Genomic DNA, 17,177 nt, shown 5'->3' with positions numbered 1-17,177 from the left:
ACCAAAAGTTTGTATTCATAAAATAATTTGATATATGGCAAATATTTATCATTCAGCTTTAAAATCTGAATGACATCAGATCATATACCCAAGTATGTTATCATTTTACCACACACCTTGTCATAACATAGGAATAAATGTTGCTTAAAGGATTTAACTTTTAAATTGTCTAACATCTAAAACTTAAAATTATACACCAATGTTTTAAGTGCGTCTTCAAATGTTGACACTTTACTGTTTCAATACATAAGTTAATTTTTAAAAATCTAAACCACTTTATAATATAGTGTACTCTATTTTCATTATTGGCAACATAGTAAGACTTATCCTTTTACATAACTTATCACACTATAAATGTCTTTGATTTAGCAGATGAAAAATTACTCAAAAAATATTAGGTGGAGAAAAAATATTTATACATTTAATAGCTGAAAAAACTATTATTACACTTGTGAATTCCAACAAAATAACATAAAAGTTCTATATAAGATAATATGACATATCACAGAAAAATTAGTTTAACATATAGATGATACCTCAAGATGTTTGTTTCTTTTTGCAATCTCACTTGGTGTCTTTCCATCTTTGGTTTGTAGCATTTTATTAGCTCCAAGTTCAAGCAACTTCAAAACTACATTTTTATGACCTTGATGTGCTGCCCATGTTAAAGCCTGTATAGGGAAGAAAAGAGGATTTCTTAAAGAGAAGGAGTGCACATGAGACAGATAGGAATTGTCTTCAACAGTATTAATGGCACATAGAATGGTTAATTTATAGAATGATGCAACCTCTTCGTTTAACAATATAAACGTATTTCCCATATTGTAATGTAACATACTTCCCATGCTATAATTGCAAAGCGGACTGCAATGTTCACTGTTTTATAAAATCAAATATTTTACAGTTAAGCAATGTTATGGAACAAAATGATTTATATGCCAATCACCAAAATGTTTTCTACAAAAAAGCAATCTTTATGTAAATTCAGAGTCCAGGTTTCTTTGCACATTATAACTTTTGTCATGAATAATGACTACAAGAGTCAAATGATTACTTTTTTCTTCATTCATTTGTTGCTGCTTTTCACCAAACAGTGATTATACCCTAGATTTTCTGTACTTATTACTTCTTAGAAATCTTTTTGTAATAAAAACAACTAAACATCTATTTTCATAGATTAAGGGTAATAATAAAGTTAGCAAAAATTAAAAAGAAATGTTGTAGAATATTTCTCACAGCATAACCATTCTCGTCCTGGGCATTCACATCTGCTCCATGTGCAACCAGGAGAGTAACCACCTGAGGGTGGCCATCCCGTGCAGCGTACATAATGGGAGTCATCAGTCTCCTGTGAGGAGGAGGAAAGGAGAATTAGGGTTAGGGCTGCCATTAATGACTGCTCAATTTCATGAATTTAAGTATGCACAATACTATCAGTATTGTTTTGAAAGCAAAAAAAGATATAAAAGCATTTAATAAGTCAGGTGATTTAAATCTAATTTTCCAGCAAAAATATAAGATGACACTTGAAGCACTGAAAGCGAACACAACACCCTCTAGTTAAGAAATATATAAAAATTACTAAACCATGATTTTTAATGTTTTAACAATTTATACATTCATCTAGGAAATCATCAGGTTAACTGCATTATGCTTATGCAGGGGATATAGTGATGATGATGCAAATAAGGTTCCTCCTTCACTGAATTTGCTAATTCTAAATGCTTATTACATTTATTTGGTAGATTGCTGAAAAATGTAAAGTTTAAAATCTTCTCTTATTTCTTAATGTGTCACATTATGATTCTATTTAGACTAAAATAATTTTATTCTGACTTGAAGCCTTACTCTAATCAAGAAAGAGATCAAATAATTTATTCTGACTAACATTGTTTGGAAATTTCTTTCTGGGAGAGAACAATAGTTTATCTTTAGTTTATCATTTTGCAAAACTAGCGATTCAGACCCTTTACTCCTGGGTGTTAGTCAGCTTAATTCTATTCCAAAGGACACTAGATTATTCAATCAGTTCTACTTGGGCTGAATTTAACACAGTCTATTTTTAAAGGGGGTCTGACATTCTGGGACCAATCTTCATTAATCATCACCAATTTCTGATTTAGAAACAAATAACTTAGAGAACAAAAAACTAAATAAGTTCAGAACTATGCATGTTGATATAAGAGAGTTTATCTTGGTTATTCATAGTACTTAAAATACCTATAAATGAAAATGTGTCTCAATAAGGCTTATTAGTTTTAGGTATATTCTGAATCTGATAACTTCATGCCAATGTCTAAAACACAGAACAATTCACACATTTATCTGGTTTTTTTTCCTATTTCCTAGTATATTTTGATTGCCTTATTTGAAATTATATGCTACATTAAAAATTCTCTCCTTTATCTTGAATATCCCCTACCTAGTTGTTTTATTAAGATAGACAATTTTTATAAAGTGAACATAGAATTTTCTGGATAACTTAAGAAAACAAAAAGTACATGCAACAGAAAAATTATGAATTAACTACTTATTCTAATTCTTTACTATATGTAAATGAGACCTCTTGGTATCTCTCCTCCATTCCATGTTCCCCTCACAAAGCCCAAACATGCACCTCTCAAATCTTTCCTGTTTCACTAAGCCTCAGGCCTAGGCTAGTTCATGATCTTCCCTATCACTCCATAAATAAGTCATCAGGAGGTCCTACAAGTCCTACCTTCACAATATATCTGCAGCTGAGCACCTCTTCTCACCTTGTCAGCCAGGACAGTAGTCCAAACCATACCCACTCTCCCTGACCTGTATTATTGCAAGAGCCTCATAGCTGTTTTCCATGCTTTTGTTCTTGTCCACTTCAGTTAATTCTCTTGGAAAATGCCAAGTTGTTCCCTTTTCAGGGAAACACTGTTGCACTGGTTTCTGACTACTGAGAAAAGATGAATTTATCAAACAGAACAGCAAAATCCTATGCCAGTCTAGCTTATCTAAAATTATTGATTTTTTAATACTATTTAAGTGAAACCATCAATAATGTTGCAAGACATTTTTGAAAGGAAAAAGAGCAATTCTTCTAGTATTTCCTACTTGTTGGTTTAATGAATTTGCAATTTTATTACCTCCTCAGGAAAGTTTAAAAAATTATATTATCTGATCTACTCAAGTAACATGGTAACTATTTGTCCTACTGATACTTTCAACACTAATTTTCATCTTTTTCTTAAGATTCAATGTAAAGAATTCTCATTCTCTTTTAAAACTACTGCAATTTGGTTCTGCTTGCTCCTAACATAAACAATTTTTAGCTTATTGTATACTCATTAATTTTCATTTTTATCCTATCACAAATTTTCCTTTATTTGTTTTACTTCACTTAACACTAGTAATATTTGATATTGACATCCCTTTCTTTTGGCTTACATTTACTTACAAAGTTATGAAGTTCACACTCTTTTTAGTCAACCATTTCTAATAAATGGGATTTAGCTATTTTTTGTTTGTTTGTTTAAGACCAAATCTCAGTCTGTTTCTTAGGTGATAAATCCACTACATTCCCATTAAGCATAATGACTGGTACACTTGACAAAATTCTTTTCAGTTTTTGGTTTACTTTCCACTACATTTTGAAAATCTGGTGACTCTATGCTTCTATTAAACATTATTAACTTTCTGTGCTCTTAGTATCCTTCAACACATAGGAGAATTTCATTCAAAATGTCAGTCATGCGCTGGCTCAAGATGAAGGTTTCACATTACCAAGTGTATGCAAATGTCTTTATTTTGCCCCTACTCTTTAATGACAGAATGAATAAACACATAATTACAGATCCCAAGTTTATTTCTCAGACTATTTGCCTTCTTCCACATATAGCTTCTATATTGTGAAATATGTTAGATAGAAATTTCTGTATAGAAATACTTTATAGGTAAACTGTCTTTTCAGTAAGCAACTCTTAGGAATTTTGCTTTATTCTTGATATTTTGAGTTCAGTGTGATGTGTGCTTATTTTAATTTTTAATTGAAATACATATGCTAACTATTTGTGTATAAATTTTGCCATGAGTACAGGAAATCTTTTAACCCTCAGGTTTTATGTCTTCAGTTTGGGAATGTTCTTGGTCCATTATTGATTCAAATATAGCATAACTTCCATTTTCTTTTTCTGGCACTCTTATTAGATAGATGTTAGAGTTCTTGGAAAGATTCTTCATGTCTTTTACCTGTTCCTTTATATTTTCCATGTATTACTCTTTGTGTTGTTTTCTAGGCGATTTTCTTCACATCTAGCTTCTAGTTCATTAATCCACTCTTTAGCTGAGTCCCATCTGCAATTTTGCACATTATACTTAGTTTTAGTAGTCAACACTAGTTTTCATAATTCACTGTACTTGTTTTGTACTTCCTGTTTATTATTTTGTGAAGGCAAATCCCTCTTTTATTACTCAGAGCAATAAAGTTCTTTTAAATTCTATTTTCACCAGTCTAAGAGAATCTTTTTGTAGAGTTTATTGTTCCTGTTTCATTCCATGATGCTTACCTTATGTAGATTTTAGTGATTTATTGCTGTATATGTACTTTTCAGACTATTACTTTATAGGTCCTCCAAGCACAGAAGACTCAAGTCCGTAGGCTTCACTTTGCCTATTAGTAGTTTTATATATTGCCACAGTTCCAATCTGTTTCTTTCCTCAGTTACTCCTTTTCCATTATAGAGGTAATTGTCTTTTTTGTTTTTATAACTAAAATTTACTTTGGGAGGGCAAGGCTGCAGCATATTGTTCTCTGCTTAACATCTTAAAAAGTCAAATTTATTTTCCAAAATTTATGTGGTCTTTTTCATCAATTTTTCTTCTAGAATTTTTTAAACCATTCATCAAGTTAAAACAATTTAACACTCTGAATAAGATGTGTTTAATTTTAAAAATTAATGTAGATTTTTAAGAATGTCTTCTTTAATGCTGAGTCAAGAAATGACATGTCTTCTTATTCAATCTTTTGTTTCACTCAGTGGAGTTTTAAATTTTTCCTTTATTTGAATCATTCATGTTTGTTGTACACTTGTATCTACATTTATATGTTTTTGTTCTTCAGAATGTGATCTATAATCTCATTGTATTCCCAGACTGGTATTTGTAATTTCAAAACCAAATGAAATTTGAAGATTAGTATAAAAAATCTCCCTCATATTATACTGATTTCCAACAGTTTCTGAGTTGATTTTCTTGGATTTATCAAGTATATAATCAATATGATCTTAAAAATAATAATTTTGTCCTATCTTTTCTAATTGAAAAAAGGCCTAATGGCTTAATCTGAGGCAACAGAGTTCAATGTCATAAAATGGAGGGTAGAAAAATCTTCCTGTAAAGGCAAGGGAGTCTATCTTCCAGGGCTGGTGGAACACACTGGGACTTGCATGCCACAACCAATTTTGCTGTTTTAGCATGAATGTTGGCATAGACAAGACACAAATGAATGAGCACAACTTTGTTCCAATAGAACCCTAGATGTCTGCCAACCTCGGCTTTAGACTATGAACTGTGACATCAGTCAGCCTGGTTCAAATCTAGCTTTCAACCTTTCCTGGGTGAACAGTACTGGGTGCATTTCTTAAGTTTCATTACCTCAGGTTGTTCATATGTGCAAACAACAGTTTCTACATGTGACAATTATTGTTGATACTACCATAATCTATGACAGTGAAATGATAATTTTAGTAAGAAAACTACCAGGCACAAATTAAAGAGTCTGTCATTATTATTTTTATTAACTACATCTTGTTTTCTTTTCTAGAGTGCTTTGTCTTTCCTAAAACAATGGTAAAGCAAAGACTGCTTATAAGTACCCTTGCCTTGTTTTGACATTAAGGCAAATGCTGCTAGTGTGTTTCCACTAAGCATAGGACTAGTTCTGACTTCATATGTATGTTTATAAAATTAAAGAACTATTTATCTAATCAAACATTACTAAATCCCTTGATCTATTCATGAAATGTCTTCCCTAATATTTAACTAATTTTCCATAGCTGACATGAATTTTATTTGATCATGGTATATTATTAATTTAATTTACTGATAACGTTAAATATACTGATACTTCATTAAGTATTTATAATTTTTGTGTCTATGTTCATAACTGAGATTGATGTATATAGTTTTGGGGGCAGATAAGTTTTAAAATTATATTTCAGAATCAGTGTTGTTTGCTTTATAAAAAAAAGAAATTGAAAGGCTTCTAGTTTTTTTATGTTCTAGGACTATTTAGACAGTGTTAGAGTAATTTGTTCCTTGGAAATTTAAAAGAATTTTAAAAGAATTGATAACTTCTCATCTCTGAGTCTGATATGTTCATTGGAAATACCTCTCTACAAGATTTTTTTTCAAAAAAATGGATAAAAATTACAACATAAAATTCTTTTAAAGCATAAATAAAAAACAAACTATAAACAGATCTTCCACACACATAACAATAAAAAATTCTATAAGATGTCTGCAAATGCCATAATTTCATTCTTTTTCAAGGCGGAGTAATATTTCATTGTGTATATGTCAGCACTTCCTTTATCCATTCATCTGTTGAAGGACACCTAGTTTGGTTCCACAGTTTACGTATTGTAAATAAAGCTGTTATAAACACTGATGTGGCTACATCACCGTTGTATGCTGATTTTAAGTCCTTTGGATATAAACAGAGGAGTTGCATAGCTGGGTCAAATTGTAGTTCTATTCCAAGTTTTCTGAGTTATCTCCATACTGCTTTCCATAATGGTTGCACCCCAATCTGCAGTCCTACCAGCACAGTATGAGTGTATCTTTTTTCCCCATATCCTTGCCTTTTTTCCCCACATCCTTGCCAAAACTTATTAATGGCTGTATTCTTGATAATTGCCTTTTGGACTGGAGTGAGATAAAATATTAGAATAGTGTTGATTTGCATTACTCTGTTGAAGATGATGAACATTTTTTCATACTTTTGTTGATTGATTGTATTTCTTCCGTGATGTGTCTGTTCAATTTCTTAGCCCATTTATTGATTGGGTTATTTGTTTCTTTTTTTTTTTTTTTGGTGTTAAGTTTTTTGAGTTCTTTGTATATCCTGGAGATTAGTGCTCTGAGGTGCATGTGGTAAAGATTTTCTCCTATTCTGTAGGTACTGTCTTCAGATTATTCAGTTTCCTTTGCTAAGAAGAAGCTTTTAAGTTTGAATCCATCCCATTAACTGATTCTTAATTTTAATTCCTGTGCTTTAGGAGTCTTGTTAAGGAAGTCAGGTCCTAAACTGACATGATGCAGATGTGTTTTGAAGGAGTAGTTGTCAAGAGTTTTTTGTCTATAGTTTTTCTTAACTTTGTCCTGTTCATTTTTGCTTCCAAAAGAGTCAGGTTGATTTCCAAGTATGTGAATAGCCATGTTAATGCTATGCTTGAAATATGCAAAGTAACCCTAAGGTATTTGTCACTACAAATATATAAAATTGCTTAACAAAGATAAAATCAGTTCCCACATATAAGGAAAATAGAGGTAAATAAAAAGATGAGCATAGACAATCTATAAAAATACATATAAAAGTTGGTAATATAAGGAAAGACATTTTAATAAACTGAAAATCAGAAAATAAGAACTATGAAAATGCTCAGAACGCAGATGTATCTCACTGGTGTAGTGCTTGCCTAGTACACTTGAGGCCCTGGGTTTGATCCCCAGCAAATCCACCACAAAGAAAGAACAACCCTATACCATCGCCTGCTCATTTTTATCTACCAGATTGATAAAAACCACAGTTTAATATGTTGACAAGGATGCAAAAAATGAATGCTCTCTCACATGTTTTACACTGTAAAGTGGAAAAAAATTTTAGAGGACTATTTGGATGTAACTTGTAAGATTTTAAATGTAAAAAAAATTTCAGCATTTCAATTTCTACAAGACTTAAAAAATGAATATGCTCCAAAATATCATCATCCTCATTGTTAAGGCAAATATTTTAAGGCTTACTCTGTTGCTGGGTACTGTTTTATATACAAAACACCTTTATGAAGTGAGTGATATTTTTATCTCTGTATTTTAAGAATTAAACTGAACAAATGAATAACTTATTCAAATTACAGAGCTAGTAAATAAGAAAGCTGGGATTCAAACCTTTACAGTCTGACTCATGAGATACCACTCAATACTACTACAGACAAAGAAAGATGCAAACACATTTCTGAGTGAAAAGAACTGTCCATGTGTGTGTTTGTATGTAATTTAAAAATAAAAGAATGGAAACACTGGCCAAACTGATTAAAGCAGATATCTCTGAAATAAAAAAAAAATTCAAGAAATTTGTTTAGTTAAGGAAGACTCATGCTTTACTAATGGAATTACATATTATTTTAATATTCTGTGACAAAATGTATTGACTATATACATTTAAAAAGGACAGGAATAAAATCACAAAATAAATGATGATTTCCAGTAATTTTAAAAACTTTCTGAATGAATATTTTGCCCATATTTTCAGAAAAAAGATGTCACATATTTACCTACAATTAGTAAACAAGTTAGTATCATCATCTGCTTGGTTTTTGGGATTGGCTTATCTCACTTAGCATGATATTTGCCAACTGCGTCCATTTACCTACAAATGCCATAATTTTATTTTTCTTTATGGCTGAGTAATATTCCATTGTGTATGTATACCACAGTTTCTTTATTCATTAATCAATTGTAGTGCATCTAGGTTGGTTCCATAATCTAACTATTGTTAATTGAGTAGCTATGAATATTGATGTGGCTGTATCACTGTAGTATGCTGATTTTAAGTGCTTTGAGTATAGGTCAAGGAGTGGGACAGCTGGGTCAAATGGTGGTTCCATTCCAATTTTTCTAGGGAATCTCCACACTGCTTTCCAGAGTGGTTACACTAATTTGCAACCCTACCAGCAACTTATGAGTGTACCTTTTTCCCCACATCCTCACCAACACCTATTGTTGCTTGTATTCTTGATGATAGCCATTCTAATAGCCATCTCATTGGGGTGAGATGGACTTTTAGGGTAGTTTTGATTTACATTTCTCTTATTACTAGAGATGTTGAACATTTTTTCATATATCTGTTTATTGCTTGGAGATATTTTGTGAAGTGTCTACTCATTTCCTTAGTCCTTTTATTGATCGGGTTATTTGTATTCTTGGTGTAAAGTTTTTTGAGTTCTTTGAATGGAGGAAGGATGCATTGTATAGAGGAAAAATAGGGGTGTGGGGTAGGAAAAATAACAGACTGAGACAAATATCATTATCCTACGTACATGTATGATTACACAAATGGTGCGACTCTACTTTGTGTAAAACCAGAGAAACAACAGTTAAACCCCATTTGTGTACAATGAATCAAAACAAATAAAAAAAAGAAAATAAGTTAGTATTGAAAGTCAATACTACAAACCAAGCTGCTCTAGTGACATTTGCAACCAAATTTATATTATAATAAAGCAAGCAACATTTTTCCCAAGGCATCTTCTGTTTCTTAAAACAGGCAATAACATTCAACAAGGTAACAATCAAACAGTTATTAGGTCAAAACCTTGGGCATCAGTTAATATGTGCTATCTTATCAATGATAATAAAACAGCTATTGAAATTAAAATGTCATAACGTTTTACAAACCCCTTATCTCATGACTGAACGATCTGAAAATAACAAACTCCTATGCTAGAAAAACTGCCTTCTAAATGTAAAGAAATCTTTTATTTTTTAAGACACAAAAAGGTTTCAGAGAGCTAGAAGAAAAACCCTCACAAAAACCAAATGTTAATTACACACAATATTTCCAGCCTTATTAGTACTCTTAACAAGAAGAATGCCAATTCCATTCATGACGTGTTTCACACTACGTTGTGTATTCAATAATCTAATACAGGCCCTTCTTGATTTTAACTTATAATACCATTTTTATTGCATTATCAATATAAAAAGAAAATAAGAATAATAAGTTCACACCACATCATAAATGCCAAGTCCCAAATAACTTAATCAAGGCCACTGTGTATTCAAGCCTAAATATAATTAAGCTAAATTAAGTGAAAACTTTTTTCTGTGCAATTCTTCCCTATCTACTAGCAGATGCTGATTGGATTGAATTACTATAAATATCCTTATGACATTTCTGCTACATTCAAAGGCACTTACATATTTGAGCACACAGTTTCTATTCTGTACAAATAATTTATACCCCGGACTTATAAGAATTATTTAGATAATATTTAAAAACAATTAACATGGGGTTTGTTATACAGAAAGTATTCAACTAAATTTTAATTTAAAAACAAAAAAAACCCTCAAGAAAAAATTCTAAAGCCAAAATAAATAAACCAGTAAATTGCCATATTGGTTTGACACAGTATACTGTGCTAAGTATCTTCTGTAGAAAGATCTAAGAGAAACAAAAGATATGATTTGTGTCCTAGAGAGTTATACTTAAAAATAGATTTTGAGTTGCCAGCTCTTTACTATTAGTCCCAAAGGAGGAAAAAGGAAAATAATAAAAGAAAATACAATGAAAAGAACAAGCTAGATTCCTATGTACTAATTATAGAAAGTCTATCAGGAAATACTAAATTAATGTTATTTCCAAAGAAATTTTAAATAAAATTTGAAAAAAGAAAACTTCATGGAAAACAAATAACAGAGCTGAAATAGACAAAATAATTATAAACAAATAAATAATTCAAAAATGTCCAAAATACTGAATTTTATTCTAGTAATAGAAAGTTAGAACAAAATTCAGACCAAAATTTTAAAGCATATGAAAGAGCTGAATGAAAACTAATTTCAATTTCTTAAAAACCGTAGAAATAAGATACCAAGGAAGCAAAATCTAGATAGCAAAAAGCCAGAGATGTAAAGTGTGCATTCCCATTTGTTTTTTCCCTGACAGCATTTACCAGTTCAGGTGGGGAAATGAGCCACAGCTGATTTTGGTGACCTATATATCATGGGGAACAAAACTGAAAGCCCTGGGCCTATACAAGGTAGAGAGCTTGATAAGCCATACTTAAGACAAATTCAGCTGAGACTCAAAGGGCTATATCTTCAGGGTAAGGATAAATCAGAAATAACCCAGATCTTCATGTTGTATACTCCAAAATGGCAAAGAACCACAATCCCAATTGTAAGATTACACAAGTATGGAACCATAGTCCTCAAAGTATGTTTTTAAAATATATAAAATTCTCTCTAATGGAACCTCCTAGGACTGATAATTAGTCCTCTATTCAGATTTTAAACCTAAAGACTTGCACCTAGGCATGAATGAGAAGCATCATACCCATTACTAACAGAAATAAACTCACAGAAATTGGAAATGCTCCATCTAGATATGTTTATCATATTAAAGAAAAATTGGGGAGTTACTGGGGAATTGAATAAAGGGAAACTCCACTGCTGAGTCTCATCCCAGTCCTAGTTTGTATTTTATTTAGAGACAGGGTCTCACTGAGTTGCTTAGTGCCTTGCCATTGCTGAGGCTGGCTTTGAAGTGATCCTCCTGACTCAGCCTACTGAGCTGCTGGGATTACAGATGCGTACCACCCAGTCTAGCTAAAGAAATTTTAAACTAAAGCTTAAAAATATTTTCAGAGAATAATGAGTTATAAAGTGATACCAAAATTTTAACAAGTTCTAGAAATTAATAAAATAACTCAAATTATTGATTCAATTGGTGAACTTAATAACAAATTAGGTGTGTGTTACAAAACTAAATGCATTATTCAAAACTGTTCTAACTGAATAAAATGTATTTCATGTATTTAAGTTATACACAATTTTGAAAACTATTACAGAATTTTCTCAGTACCATTTCAGAAAGATTTCTAATTAATTAAGTATAGGAAATTCAACAGCTTCCTCTTAATTAATTTTAATTTTTCTAATTGTTCTATTTACTGGCTTTTAGTACAAATGGAACCAAGTGATTTGAATCAAGTAATTCATTTCACTGTAAAATCTACAAACCCCTAGAATTGTCCTTTTGTTCTAAACACAAGTAAATCCTTTTCTTTTATTTCCCCCATTTTATCTACAAACTAAGACCCTGTCTTTTGAACTTTTTCCACAGAATGAGTAGCTTCCATGCTACATTTACATATCAGAACTGAAACTTCAGTCCCTAGTTTAGAGATTGACCACTAAGATTACTATTACTTTCATTTTATGAGAAAAGACTATGGGTCTCATTTTAGTTCAAAAAAAGTTAGTGTTCAATGTCTTTTGCAACAAGTAAGTATGTGGCCATGCAGCTTTCATGAAAACTACAAGCTGTATGACCAACTCTTCACTTGTGCTATTTTTCTTGAAAGGTTATTTTTCTCAGCAAAAGAGCTGCTCAACAGAAGGGAATGTCAATAGAATGAAAGGAAATTCATCTAAAGCTGTGTTTTTCTCCCTGATATCTGAATAGGGGTTCCCTAATGTATCTTTTGGCACATTTTACATGAAATTAGTAATAATATAATTTGTCTATATAATTCCCCCAATTTCACTGTATTCTTGAGCCCTGAGATTTTTTTTCCCCTTTCACACTGATGTATGTTATCCCTATCCCACTGTATATTCACTTAATGCTATCCTCATAAAATATGCAGGTTAAAAATCACTATTTGCCATGAGGTATTTTCTTTTCAGGACTATGAAGAAAACACAATTCAGTAACTACATTGTTTCAAGCTTTGAACATTAAAGAAGACAAAGTAGCTGAAAGTTTATTTCTGAAGTTATTTCTCATAACTGTTAATTAAATAGACTGCTTTCTTTAATGATGCTGTAAAATTATGTATTTTATTTGATTACATTCCAGTCTAAATCTTGTGCTGCTTCAAATTCACTAGCTTTTCTTGGGTTTTCAGCTTTAAAATTGCCTCAAAATATGATTGCCTTGTAGATTTTATCATGAGATACTAATCATGTTATTTTAATTCAAATGAAATCTTTTTCCAGATATATCCTATGTATCTGAAAGATGCCATATACTTCTTGAGAAGAAAAATAGTCTAATACCTATGTTAATGGCTTACTTAACTTCACATTCAGAATTTAGAAGATGGTAAATGAGTGAGACAGTAAAAACTTGACTACCTATAATATCTTGGAGAAGTAGTAAAAGAAATTTTAAAAACTGAGGTACATCAATAAAAACTAATTTTCCATTGAACCCAGAGAGGCACATCTTATCTTATGCTACTTCAAAATGTATAAATCAAAATCACAACACATCTGGAAGTGTACTTCAGCTAGTGTCATGAAGTACATGCCCCGATTTTAAGGTGCGACTGGATTCAAAAGTTACACCTCATTAGGGATATCATAAATGACAGAATTAAAATTCCTGTGAACTGATGTGCTAACAATATGTAGACAGAATTTTTTCTGGTTATTTTTAATCTTTATTTGTTTAAATATTGATTTTCTACTGTATAAGTCTTGGCCTTTTTCATACTAAATCAGGATTTCTCAACTCATCATTTTGGGTTTCGTTCTTTGGAGGGCTGTCCCACACACTATAGAAGATTAAACAGCCCCTTTGGCCTAATCCACTAAATGCTAATAATGTCTTAAAGGTGTGACAATCAAAAATCCTTTTAGATGTTGCCAAATGGCCCCTGGGCAGCAGAACAGACCACCCTTGAAATCATTCCAGTTAGAACAAAATCTTTTTCATCTGGGAATTATCTAAAGACATATAAAGTATTCATTTTTATTATTATAGATATTTCAACAGATGCAAGATACATTTGTTGTTTGTTTTTCTATGTATAATTAATTGCTAAAGTCTTAGGCAAATAGAAACCTTTGGATATGTTCTCATATTTGTGTAAAACTTGTTACACAGAGAAAGTACTTAATAGATTTTACTTCTATAGTTCAATCATCATATTCTTTTGAGGGTATTCACAGAAAATCTTTGTTTGATGTACTCTTTTCGTTTTCTGTCCAAATGTCTATAATATTCCTCTTAAAAGTAAAAGTTGAAAGGTCAACTTCTCTTGGTACTTATATATAATTGGAACTAGGAACTTATGACCTAATTTCATACATCAAGTATTTGGCCAAGTAAACAAATACTGTTTATGATTTTTAAAAATTCATATTATGAAGTGTTTAACAGAATGATAAAAGTATCTTCAACACGGTGAACCAACAGTAAGGCTCTTACCTACAAGTTACATTTGGATCAGCGTTTCTTGAAAGCAGGAGCTCTACACACTTCAAGATCTGTTCTTCAGAGCCACAAGCAGAACATGCAGTCATCAAAACAGTCTGCTTATCTACAATAACCAAGCAAGAAAAAATCCTCATACTTTAGAAAGTATATCTATGTCGGGGTCTTTAGCCCCCTTGCTCTTCTCGACCAGCAGCAAGGGAAGGGGGTACTCCCCAACAAGGCCAGACCAGGAAAGGTAGGGCTGACTGACCGCTGCACCCAGCCCTCCGGGCAGAGGACAATCAGACCCGTCAGTGAGACCAGTCACAGCAGGAACTCATTTACTGAGGAAGTCACACAGCTTTTATGTAGGGTGAAGGCTAGCAAGCACGAGCTGATCATGTTCACGGAACTGTTGTTAACCAATCCCTGATAGTGGCCAGATTTATCATCATTAACTTTTGAAACTGCGTTTGAGGCCTTGATCTTGCTCACTCTCCAGGGAAGTAAGGAGTCATCCTGAGTTAATTAATGTGTCATTAGTCCCAACATATCTAATTGACTTCCTTACCTTTAAAATATTCTATATATTTTTTGCACTCTAGAATTCTACAAAATCTCCTAAAATCTCACTCATAAGATTAAGTCACCAAAACATGAGATCAGGGATGGATCCCTTACCTTTTCATATTATATGTAAAATGTACTTCTTAACTTACTTCCCCTATTTCCTTTCCTCAAGACAATGAAGTGGTGAAGCACATGACTCTGCCACATTGCCTGAATATGAACAGTTTTTGGTAGATTAAATTTTCTTTGCTCAACTTATGATTGGAAAATGAGCTGTACTCTCTGCTTTCACTTTACTTCTCACCCATCTGACAGCTCTTGAAATCTATCTTATATACTTCCTAATAAAACTGATATAATGGCCACATTCATTGTTTCCTTTTCAGTCCTGTTCTACTTAATCTCTCTAAACTCACCCTGTTCCCTGAAACTATTCTTCCCTTAGTGCCTATGGTATCAATGGGGAAGAGGGTAGACAGAAAAAAAGCAAAAGCAATTTCTCAATTAAGAATCCAGATATTCAAAAGATCACTATAGCCATAGTTTATATTAGTGGTTCACTACAGAGTATAAAATTCTACTCCCAGCTCTGTGACTAAAAAACTGAGTTCAGTGATGTATTAATATCTCATTGGATCTAAATTATAAGTATGAAATTAATACCTACCCTCTTTACCTGACTTGTGCTATCAAAGACACATAAAAACATTTATGTGTACATTCTAAGAAAAGTCTGAAGAGTTTTAAAACTGGAAGTATTCCTCCAATTACAAGGAGAAGCAGAAAAAGAAGTTTTTGAGCAGAATACTTTCTATCCTTTCAAAATTGCCATTCTTGAATATAGATTTCATTGAATGACATTCTTAAACAACAAAATGAAAAATCTTCTTAAATGTGAAAATAAGAGAAATTTTTGAAAATAAAAAAAAAACCCAGGGAGGGTTTTACAAGTTCCTAATGTACATACAAAAAAAGAATGTGAAAGTTAACTCTAAAATAACACCTATACCTTAATCATGAAGTGACTTCAACTACCTACTAAAAACAAGTTAAACCAGGTACACATGTGTATAATCCCAGTGACTTGCAGGTTGAGACAAGAGGATCTCAAGTTTGAGGCCAGCCTTGGAACCTAGGTGACACTTTGTCACAAAATAAAACAATATAAAGGACTGAGAATGTAGCTTAGTGGTACAGCACTCTGGCTTTAATTGCCAGGACTGCAAAAAAAAAAAAAAAAAGGGATTTGCTAAATCAATGTAACAAACTGGATTTGAAAATATATACTTTTGTTCTTTAAGAACATTCAAAATACTATTGAGTGGAAATCATTTACTAACAAAAACAGAAATAAACATATTAAAATAAACTACTTTGAAAAAACTTTGCATGATATAATTCAAACTTGAGTTTACAATTTCAGTCTTTTGATTTTTTTCAACATATTTTTTCTTCAAAAATTGTCAAATCTATTATAGAAGTCACAAGTACATAACTATATGCTATAATGAATACATATCTAGAATCTACCTTTGTGCAAGGAGTTTTTTGAATTAGGCTTCTAATTTGATTGTGCAGATTATTTATACAATTCAACTAATAGGTTATTTTCCAAACTGCTTTAACTTTTTTCTCCATGCCTAACTGCTGTTTGAGATTAAAAGAATCACAGCAGACATAACCAGTTAAGTTTTCTCAAACATCTTACCCTTATCAAAGCTTGCATTAGCACCTCTGTCCAAAAGGAGCCGAACCATCTCTACATTGGCAACGCTAGCAGCATACATCAGAGGGGTCCATCCATATCGAAAGTTGGAATGCACACTAATGCCTGTCAACACAAAAACAAGTTTTTAAAAGTCCCACCATCAAGTACAAAACAACAACAATAAAAACACTCACTGCAGTGTGTGTAACATACATACGCATAGAGACATACAAAATATAGTTTATTCTATAAGGTTTCCTTGGTAATAATGGTCTTAGAAAAAGAGTAATATTGTGACTGATGAACTTGCAAACTTAACTTTCACTATATGTCCCTATGTTCTGAGACTTGATCTGACTTATCAATATAATATAAACAGTTTATAGTATAATAGGATTTTCTATGCCACTTCTTTCTCTTAGGGGAGTTGGGATAGGATTCAGAGAGGGAATATGTCTTTTAAATTAGAATATTACACTTGGGCCATATCTAAGATTGCAAATACCACATATTTCCCTAAGATATCCTAACTTTCTCTTCAACACAAAATTTACCCATGGGTGACCAGATAAAACATGAAGCTAAAAAGATAGGTTTAGGTTAGATTATGAAAGCCCTGTTATGAAATACAACTATATTTGTGATCCAGGGATTAACATCATTCTATCTGTATTATAAAGGCAACACAGATATATCACTGCTGAGAATGGGGCAGGATGC

General features: G+C 31.9%; 1 protein-coding gene across 1 annotated transcript in view; it reads right to left on the bottom strand.

The window, feature by feature from the left end:
• The window catches only part of LOC124973167 (ankyrin repeat, SAM and basic leucine zipper domain-containing protein 1-like), a 36,756-nt gene extending 20,078 nt beyond the window's left edge, over window positions 1-16,678 (bottom strand). Inside the window, exons 1-5 of the mRNA XM_047537277.1 lie at window positions 16,675-16,678; window positions 16,458-16,580; window positions 14,192-14,303; window positions 1,237-1,348; window positions 537-671 (exon numbers count right to left, since the gene is read on the bottom strand). Of these exons, the coding sequence (XP_047393233.1) occupies window positions 537-671; window positions 1,237-1,348; window positions 14,192-14,303; window positions 16,458-16,580; window positions 16,675-16,678 (486 nt within the window). The remainder of the gene's footprint in view (window positions 1-536; window positions 672-1,236; window positions 1,349-14,191; window positions 14,304-16,457; window positions 16,581-16,674) is intronic.
• Window positions 16,679-17,177: the final 499 nt, after the last annotated feature.

The sequence above is a fragment of the Sciurus carolinensis genome, assembly GCF_902686445.1.
Source record: "Sciurus carolinensis chromosome 14 unlocalized genomic scaffold, mSciCar1.2 SUPER_6_x, whole genome shotgun sequence".
In the NCBI taxonomy this organism is placed as follows: domain Eukaryota; kingdom Metazoa; phylum Chordata; class Mammalia; order Rodentia; family Sciuridae; genus Sciurus; species Sciurus carolinensis.
Note: the sequence above shows the minus strand (reverse complement) of the source record. Positions and strands in the feature narration are given on the sequence as shown.